General features: G+C 34.5%; 1 protein-coding gene across 1 annotated transcript in view; it reads right to left on the bottom strand.

The window, feature by feature from the left end:
- Positions 1 to 19,870, bottom strand: part of OSBPL1A (oxysterol binding protein like 1A) — a 323,698-nt gene that overhangs the window by 78,378 nt on the left and 225,450 nt on the right. The window contains exon 17 of the mRNA XM_044666526.1: positions 16,630 to 16,786. Within this exon, the coding sequence (XP_044522461.1) occupies positions 16,630 to 16,786 (157 nt within the window). The remainder of the gene's footprint in view (positions 1 to 16,629; positions 16,787 to 19,870) is intronic.

Below are 19,870 nucleotides of genomic sequence, written 5' to 3'. Positions count from 1 at the left end.
AAAAGTCCTAAGAGATAGGAACACAGCAGGAAAAGAGAATGAAGGCTAACTTGGGCTCCTTAAGAAAATGAAGACTCTAAAAGGAACTCACGAATGAGATAAGGAGGGTAGGTCTTGAAGTAGGATATTGGAGGCAAGCAGAGTAATAAGAAGAGCAGACTATTCCAGAGTGTGGAGGCCCCATGTGTTAAGAGAAGTTACAGAATGAGCCAACAAGAGAGGAGGCACAGTTCTGAAGTGCAGAAAGTCAGGAATAGGCTGAGAAGGGGAATGAAGGCAGATTGCCTTGGGTCCTTTCATAAAACAGAAGCTCTAAAGTCGCTTCTATATAGCTAAAATGTAATGTAGTTGTAGATGAGGTGGAAGAAAGTATTCAAGTATGTAAGGTAAGGACTGTTCTGGAGAGAAACACTGTGAGCCTCCTACTGAGCTTGAAGAAGATCAGAGAATGTCCTGAGGGTCAATAGATAAGAATCTGGGTAAAGTGAAATTTATGGGTCAAGTAAAAACTCAGAGGAACAGAAATTGCTGAGTGAAGAGGGAGAGGAAAGATCAGAAAGTGATAGCTTAGAACAAGAAGTATACCTATTTCTTTTGGCACAATATGCTTAGGATCATAAGGAAAGGTGCACTGGAGAAGCACTCAGGGGTGTAATGTGGCCTGGATTATAATCTTTTTATTTAGGAAATATCTTGTATCATGACTCTTGTACTCTATGGTAATGATATTACAACAGGCATTTTGAGTTCACTTCTGAATACATATTTTAAGAGGGCTATTGATGAGCTAGAGAACCTCAAAGAAGGTAATTAAGATGGTAAGAGTACTTGAAATCATGTTATATGAGGAATTGCTTCAAAAAAATCAACCAAACAAACCCCTAAACCCTGGAGATTTAGCCTGGAAGTTATCTTTAACTCTCCTTTTGAGGATCTGTTATGGATTAAAGTAGAGGCTTGATTGATGACTTGTTGGAGATTTTGTAAAAGGAGAATTATACTTCAAGTAAAGGTTGAATTTGTACCATATGATTTAAGGACAGAATGAAGCTCAGAGATCATTTAGTATGAACATTAATTTTGTTTGTTTTTTTTTTAATTTTAAACCCTTAACTTCTGTGTATTGACTTATAGGTGGAAGATTGGTAAGGGTAGGCAATGGGGGTCAAGTGACTTGCCCAAGGTCACACAGCTGGGAAGTATCTGAGGCCGGATTTGAACCTAGGACCTCCTGTCTCTAGGCCTGGCTCTCAATCCACTGAGCTACCCAGCTGCCCATGAACATTAATTTTACTAATGAGGAAACTGAAACCAAAAGGTCAAGTGATTTCTCAGTTAGACAAATGCTGATAAACTTTAAAACATCCCTTCAAATTCTGGCATTCTACAGTATTACAAGAAGTAAAATTCAAAGCACCATCAAAATGTGAGTTACAGCTTTTGTCATCATTTCAATGAATTAGAAGTTTTATTTCATTATTTGCATAATGGACATATGCCTCTATCTTTCTGACAAGTCACAGGGGGTATATTTATGCTTTGGAAGAAGATTTGGAGGTGATGTGGAAGATACTGCATTTGGGAGATGTAGGAAAAAGAAATAGCTTCTTCATTAAATGTTGCTCAGTGAAAAATAATTTCAACCTGCATCTTTCTGAGAAGATAAATGAATTCATGGATCTGTTTCAAATTTGCTCATAGTATGCTCATGTGCCCTTTCCTCTGGATGTGCTGTGACTATTTAGAAACTTATGTTATAGGTATCTAGATGTTAGGTACATGTCAAATTTAATATTTAACAGCATCTAGAATAGTAATCAAAATATGGTGTGGGGCATAATCTAAAACCTTTGTTTTGCCATCATGTAAAGAGAAAATCAGTTCTGCATTATAAGTAATAGAATCTATGACCTAAAAGTCCATTTAGTCCAAACCATATTTGAACAAGAATTTGTTCTAATACATACCTGACAAGGGATCCTGCATACAATTCCATTCCATCATGAGAAAGCCCATTCCATTTTGGTATAGCTCTAATTGTTAGAAAGTTTTTCTTTATATCTAACCTAAATTTATCATTTTGAATATCCATTCAATGTTCCTCAATTTACCTTTAAAAAATTTTTTAACCCTTACCTTCTGTCTTAGAATCACTACCGTGTGTTGGTTCTAAGGCAGAAGAGCAGTAAGGGCTAGGCAATGAGGGTTAAGTCACTTGCCCAGGGTCACACAGCTAGGAAGTGTTTGAGGCCAGATTTGAACCTAGGCCTTCCTGTCCCTAGGCCTGCTCAATCTACCTTCTTAGGATAAACAGAAAGTTAATTGCTCTTATCCATATGAAGGAAGATTAAGAAAGTAATGAAAACTTGCATTTTAAGAAGAGTTAATATAGCTTCTTATAATATAGTTTACATTAAGAAAAGAGAGGTTACAACCTTCATTAGTGAAGGAAGCATCCACTGATGAATTTGTATGTCCTCAAGGTATTACACAAAGATTTTTTGTTTAATATTTGATTTTCAAAATACCAGCTCCTAGAGTTATTTATTATTAGTTCGATAGTTCTTTTACTTTCATTTTTATTAATTTCTCTTTTGATTTTTTAGGATTTCCAATTTGGTCTTTATCTGAGGGTTTTTAATTTGTTCTTTTTCTATTTTTTTTTAGTTGCATGCCCAAATTCATCAATCTCCTCTTTCTCTTTTTTATTAATATTGGCACTCAAGGGCATAAACTTCCCGAGGTGCTATTTTTGCTGTATCCCAAAAAATGTGATGTTTTTTCCTCATTGTCATTCTCTTCTATTAAATCAATGATTGTTTCTGTGATTTGTTCTTTAATCAACTAGTTTTGGAGAATCAGATTTAATTTCTAATTAATTTGTTCTTTGCTTCTCTATGTACCCTTACTAATTATAATTTTATGTCATTATGATCTGAAAAAGTTGCATTTATTATTTCTGCTTTTCTTGTTTGCAATGTTTTTATGCCATATACATGGTCAATCTTTATGAATGTGCCATGTGCTTCTGAAAAGAAGGTATATTCCTTTTGACCCCTATTTACTTTTCTCTATATATCTATTAACTCTAATTTTTTCAAAGATTTCATTCATATCTCTTCTTTCTTATTCATTTTTTTGGTTTGATTTATTTAGATCTGATAGAGGAAGGTTGAGGTCTCCCACTAGTATAGTTTTACTATCTATTTCCTCTTTAAGCTCCAATAGTTTCTCATTTAAAAATATGGATGCTATACCATTTTAGTGCATACATGTTGTGTACTGATATTTCTTCACTGTCTATACTGACTTTTATCAGAATGTAATTACATTCCTCATCTCTTATAATCAGATCTATTTTTTTAATATTTAAGAAGGAAAATATTGCTAGTATTGAAATGTTATGATGGAGCCTCTAGTTTGATTCTGTAAAATAATTCTGTAGAATATAATAGAAAATACCCTTCTATATTTTCAGAAACATTAGGCTAAGAAAGAGAAGTTGAGTTCCGTTAGACAAGGTTGTCGATAAGTACTTTACATATAGTACAATACTTATTAAATGGACGAGTAAATTCATGTTAGCAAATGTCACATTGAGTGAAAAGTTCTGAAATAAAATACTAAAATTTGTTGTAAAGAGAACATCTATAAAATACGCAGGCTACTCAAATGTCATGTGCAGTGCCTGATAATCAAATTAATCCAGAGAAATGAAAATTGTACCTGCCTTCTACAATGAATTTGATATAGAAAGTTATATGCAAATTAATTTAGTAAAACAAATAAAGCAATTGTTTTAATGTATAGGCAATGTGGCACAATGTATAGAGAGGATGGACTCAAGAGTCAGAAGGACTTAGAGTTTAAGGCCTGCCTTTAGTACATAATGACTGTTTGATCTTGGGCAAGTGGCTTAACTTTTCAGGAAACAGGTAGTTGGCTACAACTGTAAGATGGCTCAATGTAAATTCCCTAAAACAGTGATGGGCAAACTTTTTAAAGAGGGGACCAAAGGAAAGGAAAGGCTCATCTGTCAGTCTGTTTCTAAGGCAACTCTTAATAGTATTAAAGATCTAATTTTTAAGGTGATTATAGCTCATAAGAAAGTAATTTCTACAAATTAAGTATTAGTTGCAGAGCAGAAGAGCAATATGAGCTAGGCCAGTGATGGGCAAACTTTTTAAAGAGAGGGCCAAAGGAAAGGAAATGCTCATCTGTCAGTCTGTTTCTAAGGCAACTCTTTTGAAGTTTCATTGTATTGTATCCTACTCATTGTATTTGTCAGATTAGGAATAATGTCACTTGGCTCAATAGAACATTTCAGGGGGCCACATCTAGCCCGCGGCTGTAGTTTGCCCATCACTGCCCTAGACCAAGGTAAAAACAAAGTTTTTTAACGCACCAACGCAACTCACTATTAAAGGAAATCTGGTGGTTAATTTTTTCTCAAAAGCATGCCATTGCTCTTCAATTTACTTTGTAGTTCTAGTTTTCACATTATCAGGTACACTTAGAATAACAAACCCAGAGGAATCCCAAAGAAAGGTAACATTGAACAACTCCTCATCCCTTGAGGTAGTGTTCTCTTCAAGGCAAAATTTAGATTGGCAATGCTCCAATGGGGAAAAAAATTTGCTTCAATATATTTATAAATATTAAATTCCTTTTGCCAGCAGAAACCAGAGTATAAGTCCATTATTTGTTTTAGTATTTTTACAGAATGGTCAAAGTAAATTTGTAATCAGTGAAACATATAGATATATTGGAAAGAACACTTCCTGAGAATATAGAATATATGTCTGCATATACTTTCTACTAAACAAAGGAAGACTAAAAATTAGGAAATATACTTTAATAAATATCTAATAATTTTCTACTTCATAATTTTAGGGTCAGTATTAATTTTTTCTAATTACTATTGTTATATTTTTCTCCATCCTTCATACCCATCATGAGGGGAAGGAGGAGAAGAAAAGCAAAACATTTCCATATTGGTTATAAGTTTATAGAACAAAATGAAATAGGAAGATGATATTTATATAAGAGATTTAAAACTCTTGTGATCAGGGTTAGAAAGTAATGAGACCTCTGGATGAGGAAAGTGGTGTCAAGGGACGAGAGAATGAATAATAGAGCTAAGAGCCTCTAGTCACCTCTTGTTTACAGTTCTGACAATATAAGTTTATAACCAGCTTTGTGGAAACCAGCCAAATTATTGTTTCCTAAATAGAAAGAAACTCGATTTAATTATTCTAAGAGATTTAATTTATATAGAGCAAAGTAATATGTAATAAAAGATTTTAATAGGTAAGCAATTTTATTTTCTACATTTTTATCCAAAGTAAACAACTTTGTTCTACAATTGATGGGTTGTACAATCTACACCTATTGAAGCTTTTAATTCAACTATCTCTTCCTGAAATTCCAGTTCCAAAAATGAAATTTTTTTACTCCTATAGGCCCACTTAATGATTATTTCTAATGAGATAAAAGAAGTCATAAAATCATCCATAATAAGAACTGGTAGGGAGGAGCATGAAGATTAGCTGATGAGGAAACTCAAGAGTAAGTAAGTGAAATGATTTGTGAAGAGACACAGGTAGAAAATGTCAAAGCTGGGTGTGAACCCAATGTGGTGATTCCATGTTTAGCATTCTTTCTGCTACTGTTTAATGTGACTATATCAACTCATGGGTCTTCATTCTCCTGACACTTATCTTGCAAAGTAGTATCATTCACATACACACATATACATGTACACACACACACAAAACATAACAAAATCATATTTTCAGTATAAAAAATGCTATTCATTGAAGACTTCTGTAACACTTTCCAAGAGATTTACAAAACCAACCACCACCAAAGAATAAAAACCTCAAAGCAAAACACTATCTCTAATCCAAAGTGGTGTTTAATAGAATAGAATGACAACACTAAATTAATAAAATATGCTAGACAGGATGATGAGTCAAAAATAATTTTATTTGTAAACCTGTGAGTTATCTCTAATGTTCATTTTTTTTAATTTTTGGTACTTTTAATGTGCTCCATACTTGCAAGGTTAGATGCTTTGTTCTTATCAACAGGACTATTACTGGTAACCATAGCACCTAATAGATATCCAACCAACTTGAAGACTAGTCATATTCAAGAAATTCTTTGAAGTAGCAGAATTTCTTTGAATCAGATGAAGCTGTCTGACATAATGTGCACATGTTTACACTATAATTCAATATATATTGCAGTGTCAGAGTTTGAAGAGATCTCAAAAGCTATCTCATCTAACCTGTACCTGAACAGGAACCTTTTATATAGCATCTCCAACAAGGTCTTCAAGCAAAGGTCAGATGACCACTACTGAAAGAATCTACTGCTGCCTAAGACAACTTTTAAATAGTTCTAATTTTTTAGAAAGTTATTCTCTATATTAAGAATGTGTCACTATGCAATTTCAACCTATTGCTCCTAGTACTGCCATAGCAGAATAATTCTAATCCCTCTTCTACAGGGCAGCCCTTCATATACTTAAAATGTGTTCCCCCATAAGTCTTCTCTTTTTCCAAATGAAACATTCCAGTTCCTTTGACTAAACCTCATAGGGCATGATTCAATGTTTTTCCTAAAATGTGACATGCAGAACCAATCACTTTAGAAACAGACTGCTGAAACTATATAGATGATTACAGTTAGGAAATTCTTCCTCTTTAATCATCATCTTTGCAAGAAAGGTGAAAACAATACCAGGGATAGGAAGGAGGGAAATAGATAACAATTATAACTGTGAATGTAAATGGAAAAACAGACTCCAAAAAGTTGTTTAAGTGAAACACACAAAAACATGAAGATTCACACAGAGTTAAAATAAAGGGGCTGGAGCCAAATATATTTTGCTTTAGATGAACTAAAAAAACACAAATAACAATTGTGAATTTAAACAAAAGTAAAAATAAGATACAATAAAAAAGATAGGCAGAGAAATTACATTACTACTTAAAAGCACTACAGATTGTGAATCAATATCAGTAATTAACATATATTGAACAAAATTGCCTCTAAATACTTAAAGGAAAAATTAAATTTCAGGGAGAAATAGACAGTAAAGAGTGAGGAACTTTAATGTATCTGATTCAGACCTAGGTAAATAAAAAGATAAAAAACAAAATTTAAGACCTGAATGAACTTTAGAAAAGTTAAAGATGATAGATTTCTGGTGATTGATAAATAGAAACAATAAAAAGAAATAGAAAAGAATTTAGAAATTTTTTGGCTGTGCATAATACCTTTTAAAAAAATTCCCAGAATTGGGGCAAGAAAAACTTCATAAAAATACAAAAAAGCAGAAATATTAAACATATCCTTTGTTGAATACATTGCTGATGAACAAACTTTCTGCTGATCTCCGGTCTCACATCTTCCCCGATTTCTGAACATTTCAAATTGATAGACATTTTAAACCAAGCATGTCCAAAACTGAACTCATTATTTCTCCTGAAACCATTCCCACTTTCTACCTTCTTTATTACTATTACTAGAGAACAATAACACGTTCCCAGTCGTTCAGGCTCACAATCTAGGAGTCATCCTAGATCCCTCACTATCTCTAATTCCCCATATCCAATCTGTTAGCAAGGTCTGTCAGTTTCCACTTTGCAACATTTCTCAATCATGCCCCCTTCTCTCTTCTGACACTACTCCCACTCTATTGCAGGTCCTTATAACTTAACATCTAAAACTATGGTAGCGAACCTATGGCACATGTGCCAGAGGGGGCACTCAGAACCCTTTCTGTGGGCATGTGCACCCCAGCACAGAGTTGGCCAGAGTTCATTACTAGAAAGCCAGAGGTATGCAAGCTGCTCCCCTCCCCCTCTCCACATGCATCTGAGGACATTTCTCACATCACCTGCCCCTCTAAAAGGTTTGCCATGACTGATCTAGACTATTGCAATAGCCTGATGGTGGCTCTGTCTATCTCCAATCTCTCCTCACTATAGATTATTCTTCATTCAGTCATCAAAGTGATTTTTCTAAAGAACAAGTCCTAACATGTAATCAGCTTATTCAATAAACTCCAGTCTTTCCCTATCACCTCTAGAACAGAATACAAAATGCTGTTTGGCTTTCAAAGCCTTTCATAAACTAGCCTCTTCCTGTCTTTCCAGGCTTCTTATACCTTACTCTCTGACATGCACTCTTTGATCCAATTCACTGGTTTCCTTTGGTTTCACGAACAAAAAAACTCATCTCTTGGTTCTTGGCACTTTCTCTAGCTGTCCCCCATTCCTGCAATGCTTGACTACCTCTGCTCTATCTATTTGACCTCCCTGGCTTCCTTCCGGTGTCAACTAAAATCTTGTCTTTTAATTGAAGCCTTTCTCTTATTTCTAGTGCTTTCCTGATGTTAAGTATTTCTTATTCATCCTATATTACAGCTTATTTTGTTTTTGATTGCTCTGTTTCCCCCATTAGACTGTAAGTACCTTGAGGGCAGGAACTTTCTTTTGTCCATTCTTTTATCCCCAGCACTTAGCACAGAACCTGGTACATAGTAGGAGCTTAATAAATGTGATTGGCTAATAATTATGGGGAGATGGTCTAGAATAGGGTTGAGGAGTGGAAGTTCATGGTGTAGATAAAGCACAGAGCTTGCAAGGGAAGGCAGAGGGAGATGTGGAAAGCCAATAGTTTACAGCTGTATAAGGAAATACAGGAATTCTTTAACTTTGAAGTAGTACATTTGTGAACCATAGAAAGATCATAGATATGATTGTTTTGTATGTATCTGAGATGGAATAGAGGAGTGGACATAGGAAGTAAGTAGATTTAAGAACTGAGTGTTTAGGGTACTGGAGGGAGAGTTAATGTGCATGTTAAAGTCCTCTAGAATGAGGGTGGGAGTTGGGGAGGAGAGAACAATTGTGAGTCACATCTCAACCAAATTTGTTGAGAAAGGAAGGGAAATTGCTTGGAGGTCTGCAGACAACAGCTGCCAGGACTTTGATTGGATGGAATAGATAAACAGCATGAACTTCAGAGAAGGACAGGTTACTAAGTGATGGAGGCAGAGAAAGAACCTGTAAGTGGCAATTGGGTGCAAGGAGTATACCAACTGCCTCACCTCAACCAGTAAGATGAGGGCAATGAGTAAAGGTAAAGCCAGTAATGGAATGAGTGGCTAGGGAGGTTGAGGCATCAAGGAAATAGCCAAGTTTTAGTAACAGCTAGAAGATGGAAAAAAAGAAAAGGAAAAGATTTAGGATGAAGGGAAGCTTGTTACCTTTGGAGCAACCATTTGAAAGGGTACAGATAAAGGGATGACTGGTTGGAGCTTTGGAGTGGGAAGCTTAAGGTAGATGGGAATAAGGAATCAAGTAACAGAGGAGGAGACTGGAGTTTGGCTAGTGATCTACATGGCTTAAGAAGCACTTAGATGTGTAAAGTATGACGAGGTGTGAGAAAGTTCATCACTGAGTGGAAGGTACCACTCCTCTCCCCAAAGCAGGCTGGATATTGGATTAGTGATAAGTACAGCACCAAAAGGAAGAAGGCTCAGGGTTAGATGGTCAGATGGGAGGGTTCTCTTCATTACTTCTTGTCCTACCAAAGGCTGTAGATAAAAATTGGCACAGCAGGTGATGAAAGTCAGACCAACACAGAAGGAGAAATCTAGGTCTCCAATTTCCTCTTTCTTCAATGGACAAGCCAAGCAAGCAGCAGGAGTTGGAAGATCTGAGGTCAAAGGGAAGATTGCTCCTTTTTGCACTGGAGAAAGGGGCCAGAAGGGTCTTTTGTCTTCTTCCCTCAGGTGACTTTCGCAGCAGGTAATGGAAGGTAGGGTCAGAGGCAGCTCTGGCTCCTATTCTTTACTGAAGCTGTACATTAGGAAGCTTTAAGGCAGAGATATAAGTTGGCTCAAAACACTTGCCTTTCTTTAGGGGACACAAGCATCAGGAGATGGAAGGTACAAAGTAAATTATTTGACTGAAGTCACACAGCTAATTGTTAGAAGTAGGATTAAAGCAAAGGTCTGTCTCTTTCTTGATTCCAAAGTCTAGAGCAATCTTCACTATACCAATTCTATTTTACCAAAGCAATGTTTTTACCAGTTATCTATGTAATTAATTTACAGTTCTTACACTTAATTTCACTTTTTGGTAAACAATTTCTTTATTGGTTACTTTGAATTCTATTCCTATTTTCTAATTCCATCCAACTTATTGTCATTTCTAGATCTGATGAACATGCAGACCTTTCATTTTCATGCAAGCAGCTGATAAAAATCTTATTACTTGAGGTAGCTAGGTAGACCAGAGGATAGGGCTCCAGGTCTGCAGTTAGGAAGACCTGGGTTCAAAGACCTTAGATACTTCCTATATATGTGACCCCAGGCAAGTTACTTAATCCCAAATGCTTAGCCCTTGCCAATCTTCCCTCTCAGAACTGATATGAAAACAGAAGGTATAGATATTTTTTAAATAGTATTTATCCCAGTACTGATCCACACGGAACACCCCAAGCTAATGCAGAGTCATTAATAACCATCTTTTGGAAGGCAACCCTTCTAAGACCCTAACAGCATGTTTCAGATTATTACTTTCTACAGTATTCCACAAAGCCATATTAGGGATTCTTTGAAAGAATATGTAATTGCAATTGATTTTATACATGCTTTCTTCAAAGCAGCCTGGGATTTCAAAGCATAGGAAAATGCAGAAAGGTTCAACAACTTCAGTGAGAATAATTAGTCCAGACCACCTCTTTCTAGTTTATTTAAACATTATTATATATTAATACTGAAGGATATTTGATTTCATCAGAGTGAGGAACAAATGGTAGGATAATTCTCTCCACCAATAAAACTTTTCATGATTTCGTGGAAAGATAAGTCCTAGCCTAAGGTAGAGAACTGATTTGCCCGCGGTCACACAGCTAGCAATAGGGCAGGATTTTAACCCAGGTCTTTCTGAGTCCAGGTCCAACACTATCCACTATACCTCACTATCTCTAAAACAGAGTATCATAGAGAATAGAATAAAAGTTTTATTAACATTTAAACTACATTTGTTTGTTCCTCAGTTTCCTATATTGCCCATTCCCATAGAAATAATTATTTCAACTCGTATTTAAATAGCACCTTATATTTTACAAAGCACATGTTTCCTCACCATCCTATGAAACAAAGTTTAAGTATTATTTCCAAATTGCTGAAAAGGAAATTGATAAAGATTAAATGACTTGCCTAGTGTTAAGCAACTAGTAATTGCTAGTCAGGATATGAACACGGAATCTAAACTAAAATTCAGAATTTTGTTTGGCATGATTTATTCTGAACTGTCACACTGATAGCAACCCCAAAATTTACATTCTTTTAGGAAAACTCAAAAATTTTTACTTTTGTTTTTAGTTATCTCAGTCTCTCCCTCCCCTCTCCAAACCACAGATGGCATCATCTAGCAAACAGGTATGTATACATAGATTATGTCTTCTGTGTTTCCACTTCTCAGTTTGTTCTCCGAAGGTGATTAAGTTATTCTTCAAATATTAAATCTGGAGCTGTATATAATGTTCTCTAAGTTCTATTCATTTCATTCTTCATTATAGCATGTAGTTCTTTAAAAACATTAATATGCTTATTGTTTCTTACAGTGCAGTAGTATTCCATCACAATCATATACCACCATTTGTTTACCCATTCTCCAATTAATGGACATCCCCTTGATTTCCAGTTGTTTGCCACCACAAAGAAAACTGCTATAAATATTTTAGAACATATAGGTTCTTTTCCTTTTTCCTTGATTTCTTTGGGAAATAGACCCAGTGAAACCATTGTTGGGTCCAAGGGTGTACACAGTTTTATAGCTCTCTGGGCATAATTCCAAATTGCTCTCTAAAATAGTTGGATCAATTCACAGTTCTATCAACAGTGTATTAGTGCCTCCAATTTTTTTACATCCTCTCCAACATTTGTCATTTTAGCCAATCTGATGGTTGTGAAGTGATATTTTTGAATTGTTTGGTTTGGGAAAACTCAAAGTTTATTATGATTTGTTTTTAAACTTTCCATGTGCTTTTACAATTTGCATAGCATAATCTAAATATTTTCTCTATCTTTGATGAGGTCTCAAAAATAACATCTCTTAGTTTGTAATGACAATAGCAGATTAAAATACTAGCACAGAGTTCATTAGATTCAGATGACTCAAAGTAACAAAACAAAACCAGGAAGTATTTAAGTGCTCTGACAACTTTCTTACAATTTTGATTTGGCATATTAGCCAGATAACACAGTTGGCACTTAATTCTGTTTATCTGAACACAGATGAGTTTTTAAAAATAAAGATGGGGATAGGAAGTAGCAGGGAAAGATAATACAGAAGCCTCTTTTATTGAAATAGGAATCTTATGCTTCCTTACTTAACAAGGATATTTTCCTTGGCTTTCTTATATTTTTCACTTTTACCACTGAGGACTGGGTTTGATTCCTGGTTTGGAATGATGGGCAATAAATCATTAATGTGCAACTACAGCACTGAACTGAACTATCAAACCAGAATAACATAACAAAAGTATATATACTCCACCAGAATTACAATACTGGGCACCTTAGAAAAGCCTTCAAAAGTTGATCTAGGTAGAGAAAAATATATTAGTTAGGCCAATGGACCACAACAAACACAAGAAATCCTTTCCTGATGTTACTATGAAGTACTTGCCAAATAATCAACACACTCAAAATAGAAAGAAACAAAACAAAACGTCTTTTATGAGAAAGCAATTAGAATTGGGGATAGGTTCTTCCTGGGGAAAGAAAACTGATAGTAAAAAGAGAAACTCTTGGGGTATTTGGTGAAAAAAAAGAGCAACAATACAAAATTTAAATTCTCCAACTCGGAAGCTAGTGTCAAAGAGCTGTCTGGACAATGATTCAAGAAAGGGGTCGGCAACGTATGGCTCTGCAGGAGCCATAAAGTCAATTTTTTTTTTCAGGCACTGTTATAGGACCGCGCACTATGAGCACTGTACAGCTCTCACAAAATTACATTTTAAAAAATGTGGCGTTTATGGGTCTCACAGCCAAAAAGGATGCCGACCCCTGATTCAAGATGACCTGAATTCAAATCTCGTTTCTGATGAATACTCGCTTCGTAACCCTGGGCAAGTCATTTAACCTCTCAACCTCAATTTCCTCATCTGCAAAATGGAAACAATAACAGTATCTATCTCCCATGGTGGCTGTGAGGAGGAACTGAGATGCTAGTAGTAGCCAGCATTTATATAGCACTTTTAGGTTTGCAAAGTGTTTTACAAATATGATCTCATTTTATACAACAACCCTGGGAGGCAGTTGCTATTATTAATTTCATTTCTACAGAAGAGAGAACTGGGACAAACAGAGTTGAACACCTTGGCCAGCATCACAACACAGCTAATAAATGTCTAGTGCAATCCGGAAGTCATCTTTCTCAATCCAGGTCCAATGCTCTATCCATTGTTCTACCTATATAAAGTGTTATGCAAAGCTTAAAAGTGCTATATAAAAGTTAACTAACCATTATTATATATTTTAGGATATTTTCAATGTGAGGATTTGCCAAATAATAAAAAAAAAAAGATCTTGGCCTATTCATTTAATGATATTAGTTTAACTTATTTACTTTAGAAATAATTTTATTTCTCTACATTTCTCCTTAGTGACCTGGTTTGAATGTCATTTGCCTTTCAAATCTCTGTATAATTTTGGTTTAACCAATTAAAAAATTATGTGTACATTAAAAATAGTTGGTGGAAATGTGAACTGATTTAACTTTTCTGGAAAACCATTTAGAATTACATAGTCACCAATCTGTTTAAATCATTTTAACCCTGAAAGTCCACTATTGAGGAAATGCCTCAAGAAAGTCAGTAACCAAAAGAGCCCATCAATAATGAACTATTCACACAAACATTTTGTATAGTAGCCAAAAAAAGAAAGAAAATGAGAAAGTGTATACCCATTGTTTAGGGAAAGATTGCACAAATTATATAATTTATAATTTATTTACATTTAATTTACATTAATCTGTACTAATGTAATGGGATATTACTATAAGAAACAATGAATATGAGGAATTCAGAGGAACAAAAAGCTTGTATTCATTTATGGAAAATGAAGAAAACAGAGCCAGAACAACATGTTATAAGTATAGTAATATAAATTAAAAAAACACAAAGACAAAATTTTGAAGAAATGTTAGACACAGATTCCCCGATGATGACTAGTGACTATGAAGAAGTAGGCGATGCATTTAAATCTCTCAGTTCCCTAGGTTAGTAGTTTCAAAAGTAAATAGAAATGGCGCTACTAAACAGTACATAAGGATTCTTGTGAGTCACATATTTTCTCAGAATTTATATATAATATTGCTTAAATTTTATTTTATTTTTATTGATTTTGTTAAATATTTCCCAACTACATTTTAATCTGGTTTGAGTCACACTGGCTGTTTTGTGGGCTCTGTATGGGGCCTGATAAATGTTTGATACCTCTTCTCTAAGCTACTCTCTAAGACTGTAAATTGTAGAGAAGGGGATGACATGCATTGGTAGGAGTAGTTTCCCTTATTTGGAAGGTCCCCATAACAGTGAAATTGCAGGTTTAGTACCACTATTTATCCCTATCCCTTGGAGAAGCAGCATGGTTTGGAAGATAAGCATCCTAGAGACCACATAAGACTTGGGATCAAATCTCAACTCCGGCAAAAAAAAGTTACATATATGTATATCTTTGTATATCTCAGAAAGTACCAATAAAACACGTGGAAAAGAATAGAATGAAAACTACATGATGGTGAGTTTAAAAAGTTTATGATAAGGCATCCTTCTACTACTATGTTCTTACTGTGATCCTAGTCAAGCATACTACATAGCATTCTGTCCCAGAAAATCGACTACTCTGTACCATTAATCCACCAAAACTATTTACACTGACATCACTGTACTTCTCAAAGTACATTCACACATATTATTTTATTGGGCTGAAATGGTTAATAGTTTTTGTCAAGTAGTTCAAGTTTATCATTCCTTTTTTAGATAACTAAACTTTGCTAGATTTGTGTGTAAATGTTTTCTTTTGAGAGGGCACATTCAGTCTTATATTCACAAAGGACCCCACAGTAGCCTCCCAAAGTAATCAGGGAATAAACTGTAAATGTATATTTTCTTTTAAGTGAAAACCTCTAGTTACTTGGGGAAGTTTTTTCTCCCTTTATTTAATAATATTTTTTATATTTTACTTTTTCCCAATTATATTTTACATGTGCTTTAAAAAAACCGAGTTTCATATTCTCTCCTTTTGTCCTTTCCTTTCCCCCTTCTTGAGAAGGCAAGCCATTTAATATAGATTATACATGTGCAGTCAAGGAACATGTCTTCTAACTTGAAAAAAAAAGTGGCTTTGGCAACTTAACCAATCTGTGATCTTGTCAGAATAAATACTTGGATATTTTTTACTGAAAAAGATATTCATGCTACCAAAATGGTAAGTAAGTTATTCCCCCTCTAGATTTCTTTCCACTGAGACAGTGGTAGAAAGCAGAGAACTCCTAGGACCTATGAGCTGAAGTGAATAGAAAAGGCTTACTTTTACTGAATCTTCCCTAAAAATCATCACCAAGTTATACTGTAATTAAGGTTAACAATTAGGATCATAGATTTAGAGCTAAAAGGGATCTCTTAATTTTATAGATGAGTAACTTAGGTCAAGAGGTTCAGTGCTTTAGTTCAAGGTCACTGAGGTCACAAGGGGCAGAGCTGAGACTTGAACTTAGGTCCTCTAATTATAAACTGGGCATACTTTCCCTTGAAAGCACTTAAAACCTATTTCAAAAAAAACTACTTAATAGTAAATTTTTACTCCGCAAGAGAGAAATTTTACATAAGACACAAAATCAACTTTTTACATATTTAAAAAATAATAATGTGCTGTATTAATGTGACATTTGCATATTTAACTGTCCTGTATTTTAGGCTGAAACTGGAGAACAGTGGTGTCTATAACATCTCATTAACTCTACAAAGTCTCTAACTAAACCACAAGGTGGATAAAAACCATACTAAGGTTATTAGTTAACATAAATTGGACGTGAGCAACAAAGAGAAGTTCTTATTAAATTGTCTTTGTTAAAACGTAACTTAATTGTGTCATCGGGCTGGCAATATTACCATTCATTCTTAATAAAATCAACAAGAAGATCAAATGACTGGAAACTAAAATAGCAATAGAAGGCATCATCATGAAAGATGTATGATGAAAAAAAAGAACCCAGCATCAAATTCAGTGGGCACATTTAGACAAGTCTAAGGAAGGTACTTGAAGCATTTAAATATTGTCTGCCATTTAAGTTTGCTGATGTAAGTGGAATAGATCAAAGTTTTGTGCCTTATTCCTCTATTTCTATAGGTCTCTCTTTTGTAGGCAGAAGAAAATGAACTTTGAAAAACAGTGGCAGTGAGCACATGGGCAGGGAGGGGGAAGGGGTGGAAGGGGGGGGACTTACAAAAGGAAAACTTTTTAGTGAATCCAAACAAATTTTGTTTTACACCACAAAGTTTATAATTATTACATGTTAAAACAGGTCATCCTACCTGTGTTTTTTGATGCCGTTGGACAGAGAATCGCCACCACCACAATCTTTTCCTTCCGACATTCTGCTTTTTCTATTGTTCAAAAGCTCTCTCCTCTCTTCAAATGAACGTGCTGTTACTGTCTCCAATCTACTTATGGACTGTTCGGACTCTGAATCTGTAGTAGAGCAGGTGCATGTTAATGACTAGATCTTTGATGCTTGACTTCAAGAAACAACAGATACCTCCCTCAATGAACCAAGCGCTGAAACTTAAGTAGACCACTTTGTTCTTTAGACAGCTTGTTAACTATCCCTACAGGGATTTCAGAGAATCTATACAAAGCAAATAAAACTTGACATTCTGCAAAGGCATTAAGTTCTTCTTGAATTTGTTGAACAAATAAATGGTAAAGAAGATAGGACATTCATTCTAATAATTAACTATATCCCAGATACAAAAACCTATATTCAGTCTTAGTTATATCAATCTAGACAAAATTCAAGTTCACATAAAATGTTTATTTAAAGAAGTTTGATACTTTTTAAAATTGCATTACTTTTTAAAAATATTGCTTCATCTAGCTTAAAGAAATCTTCACCTAAGATCCAAAAGGAGATACATTTTTTTTTGTTTTCTATATTATGTATATTGATTCCTAACTAGTGACTTTGTATATAATTTGTATTTTACTTATTTGTGGATAGTCATATTCCCCAAGGAGATTTTAAATTCCTTGAAGGTAGGTACTGTTTTATTTTTGTTTTTGTATGGCCACATAGCAAAGCATTTAATAAATATTTGATGAATTGTCTCAGATCTTTTTTAAAACCCTTTAAAGTAACCTACCTTTATAAATGAAGAAACTGATAAAGAGGTTAAGTGACTTAAAGTCACATGGTTCATAAATAACAAGGGGAAGAATACAGCTCTTCAGAATATTTACTTAAATCCTTTATCCCTAGTCCTAGGTAGGAGCATTTTTCTGAATCCTCATGTTATCAACTTATAAAATTGAGAAACACTATCTAAATTTTTGTTAGAATAAAGGTTAATTTAATAAGTACCACTACAAGTGTTTATGAAATTATCAGTTTGCAATATCTCTAGCTTGCCCCTCAAAAGTAGTAAAGCAATAATATGCATTCAAGTGGATTACTTAATAATCGAAGAATTTATTCTATATTCCTTACTATGAACAAGAAATTTTCTGGTATTTCATATTCCCTATTATTTTTATTCTTCAAAAATAACACATTTGCAATTTCTTACTTTAGTGCTTTAATCTAAAAAAATTGCTAGAAATAGTGTGTGTGTGTGTGTTTGTGTGTGTGTGTATTTTTTGAGCCTAAAACTCTTAAATAATCTCATCTTTTGCAGAAACACTATTTTAAGGGGCATCAAAAGCTATTTTATTTGTTTTCCCACTCTTTTTTGATTGAGATGGCCTTTGTCTTTTGGACATCACTCTGTTTTGCAACTCCTGGATGCATTCAGAGAATATTATTTTCTATAATTATATTCTATAGCTGTTTCATGTCCCCCTACTATACTGGAAGCTCCAAGAAGGCAGCGTATCTATGGGTTATCTAAACTAGAAGTATCAACCTTCTCGTCAAGTGCAGGGGAGAATTAAATTAAAGTGTAAATGAGAAATGTCTAACAAAATAAATAAAAAATACAATAGAGATACTGTTAATTTGTGGGTTTCTAAGTCACCATGCAGCCAGAAGTTTCAATTTGAGTTTGACACCACTGATTTAAATTTATCTCAGCAAGTACCTGAGGGCCCTGCCATGTATGTTCACCACGGTAAGTACATAATAAATAATTGGAGCTACATAATTCATGGCATAACAACATATATGTTTGTTCACCTCTGTATACCCTAAAGTATAAGCTTGATTTTTTCATATAACCTTTGACAAAGATATAGCTTTTTCTAATAGGAGATTTAAGACTATTTCTACTTTTCTGTTTTGGGCAATTAGGCAAAGATGAAATTGTATGCTAGTAAGAAGACAATTTTAAAGGCAATCAGGGATTTATTCTCAAGATAACTTAAAAAAATATCCCAGAAGAATAAGAAAGGATATATATGGTATTTTCCCCACAAGAAGACATGACCAAGAAGAAAGTGTATCAGCGGACCCATATGCCACCTTTCTCACCTCTACAAAATCTTTGTGAGAATGAATTATCTACCCAGGTATCAAAGGTTTCATCAATTAAAACATGAGGTGGCAACAAGCAGATTTTCACAGACAATTTTGTACAGGTCTAATCTATATAGTCACACAAATGACAAGCATAGAGAACATAAAATCTAGTTATGTTTCCTGTTCTTGATTTTAAAAACATTTAACTTTGTAAAACCAAATGTATAGTTGAAGCCTGTCTTCAAACAAAGTGTCTCCTACACATATATTAAAATTATAAAAGATTTTGAAAGTTATGACAATGGAGCTAAATGTTCAATAGCCTTCTGAATACTGATATCAATTAAAGTATTAACAGAGGCACATTCACCAAAGAGATTTAGTTTGCATCATGGAAGATTTCCTGTCCTAAGTATGTACTAAAGAAAAATACTATAGTGAAGTGAAAGCTCACCAGTGCCTCTATATGGAGGTGAAGTCTGACTAAATGCAATTAAGCTCCAGGAAACCATAAACCTTTTCTGTGAAATCTAGCCAATAAAAGAAATACTGGGCTAAGTACTGGACTAATCAGACACAGTTTTACAGCAAAAGAGATGAAAACTTATATTGTCTTGGCTCTGTAAGACAGATCAAGAGGCAAAATGTCATGTCAAATCAGTCCATGTGTATATGTATATATAGTGGGAGAAAGCAGAATGATATATAGTTGGCCATGGAGTCAGGATGAGCTAGGTCATGTCTTGTTTTGCATGTGACCATGGGCAAATCATCTAACCTCTCAGTAATCCCAAATAACTCTCTAAAATTATAAGTTACATGTGAACAGCCAGTGCAGATCAGTGAAGACAGTTCTGTATACCAATCAGACCTCACTTCTAGATTAGGATATGGACACGTTAAAAAAATCATATAATACAAATGTGCATACACACATCTTGGACAGGTACTAAAAATGGACAGTGAACTGGGTCCAGAATTAAATAGGAAGTTAGTTTGGGTCATATTTGGGAAATATTCCCAAACTGCCTACAGCTACTGCTAATATGGCTTTAAATCATGGGATCTGATTTCTCAAAACCAAAATAACAAATAACCCAAGG

This window comes from Gracilinanus agilis, chromosome 1, assembly GCF_016433145.1.
Source record: "Gracilinanus agilis isolate LMUSP501 chromosome 1, AgileGrace, whole genome shotgun sequence".
NCBI classification, from domain to species: domain Eukaryota; kingdom Metazoa; phylum Chordata; class Mammalia; order Didelphimorphia; family Didelphidae; genus Gracilinanus; species Gracilinanus agilis.
Note: the sequence above shows the minus strand (reverse complement) of the source record. Positions and strands in the feature narration are given on the sequence as shown.